The sequence below is a fragment of the Pseudoliparis swirei genome, chromosome 6, assembly GCF_029220125.1.
Source record: "Pseudoliparis swirei isolate HS2019 ecotype Mariana Trench chromosome 6, NWPU_hadal_v1, whole genome shotgun sequence".
In the NCBI taxonomy this organism is placed as follows: Eukaryota; Metazoa; Chordata; class Actinopteri; order Perciformes; family Liparidae; genus Pseudoliparis; species Pseudoliparis swirei.
The window spans coordinates 30,041,438-30,047,437 of record NC_079393.1 but is presented as its reverse complement, the minus strand read 5'-3'; the positions used below and the strand labels follow the sequence as shown (position 1 = coordinate 30,047,437).

The 6,000-nt window shown below is 50.4% G+C and overlaps 1 protein-coding gene across 1 annotated transcript in view; it reads right to left on the bottom strand.

Moving 5' to 3' along the window:
• Positions 1–3,265: 3,265 nt before the first annotated feature.
• Positions 3,266–6,000, bottom strand: part of LOC130195768 (NT-3 growth factor receptor-like) — a 34,253-nt gene continuing 31,518 nt past the window's right edge. The window contains exon 15 of the mRNA XM_056417475.1: positions 3,266–4,290. Coding sequence (XP_056273450.1) covers positions 4,105–4,290 — 186 coding nt within the window. The 3' untranslated portion in view covers positions 3,266–4,104. The remainder of the gene's footprint in view (positions 4,291–6,000) is intronic.

Here is a 6,000-nt window from a genome sequence, read left to right as displayed (position 1 = left end):
AAACACCGGACCTCCTGGAGGACATGAGGAAGCACCGGACCTCCTCGAGGACATGAGGAAGCACCGGACCTCCTCGAGGACATGAGGAAGCACCGGACCTCCTCGAGGACATGAGGAAGCACCGGACCTCCTCGAGGACATGAGGAAACACCGGACCTCCTCGAGGACATGAGGAAACACCGGACCTCCTCGAGGACATGAGGAAGCACCGGACCTCCTCGAGGACATGAGGAAGCACCGGACCTCCTGGAGGACATGAAGAAACACCGGACCTCCTCGAGGACATGAGGAAGCACCGGACCTCCTGGAGGACATGAGGAAGCACCGGACCTCCTCGAGGACATGAGGAAGCACCGGACCTCCTCGAGGACATGAGGAAGCACCGGACCTCCTCGAGGACATGAGGAAGCACCGGACCTCCTCGAGGACATGAGGAAACACCGGACCTCCTGGAGGACATGAAGAAACACCGGACCTCCTCGAGGACATGAGGAAGCACCGGACCTCCTGGAGGACATGAGGAAGCACCGGACCTCCTCGAGGACATGAGGAAGCACCGGACCTCCTCGAGGACATGAGGAAGCACCGGACCTCCTGGAGGACATGAGGAAACACCGGACCTCCTGGAGGACATGAGGAAACACCGGACCTCCTCGAGGACATGAGGAAGCACCGGACCTCCTCGAGGACATGAGGAAGCACCGGACCTCCTCGAGGACATGAGGAAACACCGGACCTCCTGGAGGACATGAGGAAACACCGGACCTCCTGGAGGACATGAGGAAACACCGGACCTCCTCGAGGACATGAGGAAGCACCGGACCTCCTCGAGGACATGAGGAAGCATATGAAAGGTCAGAACACAAAGGTCATGTGTCATCAGGCCTCAGTCAAAGTGATGCTTTACAAACCGGTCAAACTGTTGGGTGGCAAATACAATTTAACAAGAACAATAAGCAGTTTACAAAAACAAAGTTAGAAAGAAAGGATCCCAGAATGCCCAAAATGAAAGATACATGTTGAGTTTTATTCATAAAACATGTTGGTGAGCTCAGGAGACGGCGGAGGATTCACTGTTTCCCTTGAGTGGGGCCGCTGGGCACAGCCATTCCACCTGCGTCCTCAAGGGGTGAACACATCCATTCACGGACAAGCAGAGCTGAAATGGAATCATTTCTTTGGGGCCGAGTGGTGATGCTGAACAAAGGGAATCCCCAAACGGTCTGTGATCCCAGAAGAGCACCAGGACTCACCGGCCTGACTCATTACCATCAAATGAGCAACTAAAAGGAAAATAAACGCAAATGATTTCAATGTAGATTATCTTGTTAAAAGGTTGAAAGGACATTGTGTGACTAAAAGTTGAAAGAAAGGTTATCAAAGACCTATTGGCTTTCACTGGACCGTATAACAACACATCAACGAGCTACAAATAAAAAAAAATGGAGAAAAAGGAAATAAGTTAACATATCTCAAGACGTAGAGATTTACAGTCTATACATTCTTTAAAAGAGATAGCGTTGATGGACTGGTCTGGTTGTCCTTCAGGTCAGACTTCCTGTGGCCGTGCAGCGGATCCAGGAGCAGCAACGGCTTCCTGGAGTCGCCCTGCAGCCCAGTGCTCGTCTTCCAGTGGTGGTCACTTCGGTCCTACCCAGTGGCAGAATATTCCAATGGCTTTGGAGCATGGCAGAGGTCCACTCTTCGATTTGAAATAAAAATAAATAAAAATATATAGAATATGTATATATTTTTTAAATCCTAAAATGTAACTTCAACTTGGGTAGTGTTTCAACGTCCTGGTCAAGTTGCAAAGGGTACAAAAAGGCCTCCTTTTTCCATTCATTTAAGCTTTTCCTCCAAGGGTTTAAACTTTTTTTTCTGGATAGTTTTCCAAAAATTTGTTCTTTTTTATGAGTTGATGTTTCTTTGAAATACATAGTGCTGAAAGTTTGTAAGAAAAACAAGGAAGGTTTACAGCAAGTGTACTTTTTTTAAGCAGGTAAACAAAATGTAAAAGTGCTCTTATTTTGAAAGATTTTGTTTTCATTTTGTTGTCAGTGTTTAGAAAGAAGTATGAGGCACTTAGGTCCATCTCTATGGTGACAGACAGTCACTCAGGCCACATTTTCTGGCTAAGGATTGGAAGGTCTGGTCGGGCTCTTGCAGAAGTGAGTCCAGGACTAGAAGGAGTACCTATGAAGGCTTGGCAGACGGGACTAGAAGGAGTACCTATGAAGGCTTGGCAGACAGGACTAGAAGGAGTACCTATGAAGGCTTGGCAGACGGGACTAGAAGGAGTACCTATGAAGGCTTGGCAGACAGGACTAGAAGGAGTACCTATGAAGGCTTGGTAGACGGGACTAGAAGGAGTACCTATGAAGGCTTGGTAGACGGGACTAGAAGGAGTACCTATGAAGGCCTGGTTGACGGGACTAGAAGGAGTACCTATGAAGGCTTGGAACACAGGACTAGAAGGAGTACCTATGAAGGCCTGGTAGACGGGACTAGAAGGAGTACCTATGAAGGCTTGGTAGACGGGACTAGAAGGAGTACCTATGAAGGCCTGGTAGACGGGACTAGAAGGAGTACCTATGAAGGCTTGGTAGACGGGACTAGAAGGAGTACCTATGAAGGCTTGGTAGACGGGACTAGAAGGAGTACCTATGAAGGCCTGGTAGATGGGACTAGAAGGAGTACCTATGAAGGCCTGGTAGACGGGACTAGAAGGAGTACCTATGAAGGCAGATGAACAGGCTGAGGGACTCACACTAAAGAACACCACAGCTGTTGCACAGGGTATGTTTGATTCATGCACGGTGTCCTCTCTTGTTGGCCCACTTCCTCTACGTTTCAATGGCTGGTATCCTACAGGTTATCAAGTGAACAGTCCATTCCGACAATGTTTATCAAAACCTGGTCCTTCGGTGACTACGTTATGTTTAGAATATGGGGTTTTCTTCGTCAGCAGTTTAGTCTTCGTACCTGGACCAAGGTGCAGCCTGTTTCAGGTGCAGAGATGAAATGATGCAGCACTACTGCTCCGCTCTCCGTGGTTTTAACAGGAACCATCTATCATAGAGTATCCGGAGCAGACTCCTGTTTCATGAACCGATTTCCCTCACATATTTACTTCACAGACATGTTAAGTACATGTTAGTGCTATAATCTGAGTGGGTTGATGAAGATCTTGCAGAACGTTTGCCATAGACACTGTCAAGTTCTACATGAGGTGCATTGAGTCCAATCTGGCCAAGCACTGAAGTAAAGTTACAGACGAGCCTGGGCAAGATGTCCTGGAACACATGCGCTTCCACCAAGGTGTCTTCAGGTTCCTCTGAGCAGGTCAACCTTCTGAATGTCTACATTACATACAGTAGAAGGTGAGTCTGGTTTACTGTGAGAGGACCAGCATGAGTACAAGCCAAGTGAGGCCGAGCAGTTACGATGGCTCCCATGTCGGGTCAGTGAAACCGAGCCAAGGGAAACCATTGTTGCGCTAATGCATACAACCTGTGTTAGCATGAGCTCAGTACAACCTAGGACAGGATATTTGAAATGTAACCAAGCAGATCCAGATTCTACCGGACTTTGAACCAAAACCGCTGTTATTTAGTGAAATGACGACAATAATTTATGTTACCTACATCCTTAGGATTGGAAAGCCAACCATACCGGACCAGTACAACCAGGGTAATCCAGTGCAGTCCAACGTGATGCAATCCATTCTTCATAGTCTTTTATTCATGATTAATTCACAACGGAACGAGACTGGACGAACCTGAGAGGCCTCGGCGCCACCGTTGAGGACCATGACGTTCCCTTTGATTACTACGTGATGCAATGCCATCCAGTTCATTCCAATCCAGTTAAACACACTTTAATCCACTTTAGTTCGATCATCCCGATCCGTATCTGTCAGGCAGTTGGATGCAATAAGGTCCATTTCTCATCCCAAACCACATGGTTCTATCGCAGACTACGAGGCCAGGGTACCCCTCCAAGGCAATCCATTTACTTCTGATCCAGTCTCCTGGTTTCTATTCCAGTGAAGATCTAGTCCAACCCAAAAGGCATCCGATTCCTTGCCCTCGTATTCCATTCCTATCCCAGTATGTCCAGGTAGACCGGCGTGGCTTTCATCATGGTGAGCAACATCTTCTGAATGTCTTTGATGTTGAGGCGCTGTTGGGGCTCCCGCTGCCAGCAGCCCAGCATCATGTCGTAGACCTCCTGGGGACAGAGCCGGGGGCGCTCCAGGACCCGGCCCTGAGTGATGCACTCGATCACCTGGAGGGCCGAGGACACTCCGTCACACAGCAGGCCGTGTTCCCACGAGGCATCGGCATGCACTCAGCACACGTAGCGCTACATGTAGCGCTGCACACGTAGAGCTACATGTAGCGCTGCACACGTAGTGCTACATGTAGCGCTGCACACGTAGTGCTACATGTAGCGCTGCACACGTAGTGCTACATGTAGCGCTGCACACGTAGTGCTACACGTAGCGCTGCACACGTAGCGCTACACGTAGCGCTGCACACGTAGAGCTACATGTAGCGCTGCACACGTAGTGCTACATGTAGCGCTGCACACGTAGTGCTACACGTAGCGCTGCACACGTAGCGCTGCACACGTAGCGCTACACGTAGCGCTGCACACGTAGAGCTACATGTAGCGCTGCACACGTAGTGCTACATGTAGCGCTGCACACGTAGCGCTGCACACGTAGTGCTACATGTAGCGCTGCACACGTAGCGCTGCTACATGTAGCGCTGCACACGTAGCGCTACATGTAGCGCTGCACACGTGGTGCTACATGTAGCGCTGCACACGTAGCTCTACATGTAGCGCTGCACACATAGCTCTACATGTAGCGCTGCACATGTAGCGCTGCACACGTAGCTCTACATGTAGCGCTGCACACATAGCTCTACATGTAGCACTGCACATGTAGCGCTGCACACGTAGCTCTACATGTAGCGCTGCACACATAGCTCTACATGTAGCGCTGCACATGTAGCGCTGCACAAGTAGCTCTACATGTAGCGCTGCACACATAGCTCTACATGTAGCGCTGCACACGTAGCTCTACATGTAGCGCTGCAAACGTAGCGCTGCACACGTAGCGCTGCACACGTAGCTCTACATGTAGCGCTGCACACGTAGCTCTACATGTAGCGCTGCACATGTAGCGCTGCACACGTACCGCTGCACACGTAGCGCTGCACACATAGCGCCACATGTAGCGCTGCACACGTAGCGCTGCACATGTAGCGCTGCACACGTAGTGCTACATGTAGCGCTGCACACGTAGCGCTACATGTAGTGCTGCACACGTAGCGCTACATGTAGTGCTGCACACGTAGTGCTACATGTAGCGCTGCACACGTAGCGCTGCACATGTAGCGCTACATGTAGCGCTGCACACGTAGAGCTACATGTAGCGCTGCACACGTAGTGCTACATGTAGCGCTGCACACGTAGCGCTGCACATGTAGCGCTGCACACGTAGTGCTACATGTAGTGCTGCACACGTAGCGCTACATGTAGCGCTGCACACGTAGTGCTACATGTAGCGCTGCACACGTAGCGCTACATGTAGTGCTGCACACGTAGCTCTACATGTAGCGCTGCACACGTAGTGCTACATGTAGCGCTGCACACGTAGTGCTACATGTAGCGCTGCACACGTAGCGCTGCTACATGTAGCGCTGCACACGTAGCGCTACATGTAGCGCTGCACACGTGGTGCTACATGTAGCGCTGCACACGTAGTGCTACATGTAGCGCTGCACATGTAGCGCTGCACACGTAGCTCTACATGTAGCGCTGCACACATAGCTCTACATGTAGCACTGCACATGTAGCGCTGCACACGTAGCTCTACATGTAGCGCTGCACACATAGCTCTACATGTAGCGCTGCACATGTAGCGCTGCACAAGTAGCTCTACATGTAGCGCTGCACACATAGCTCTACATGTAGCGCTGCACACGT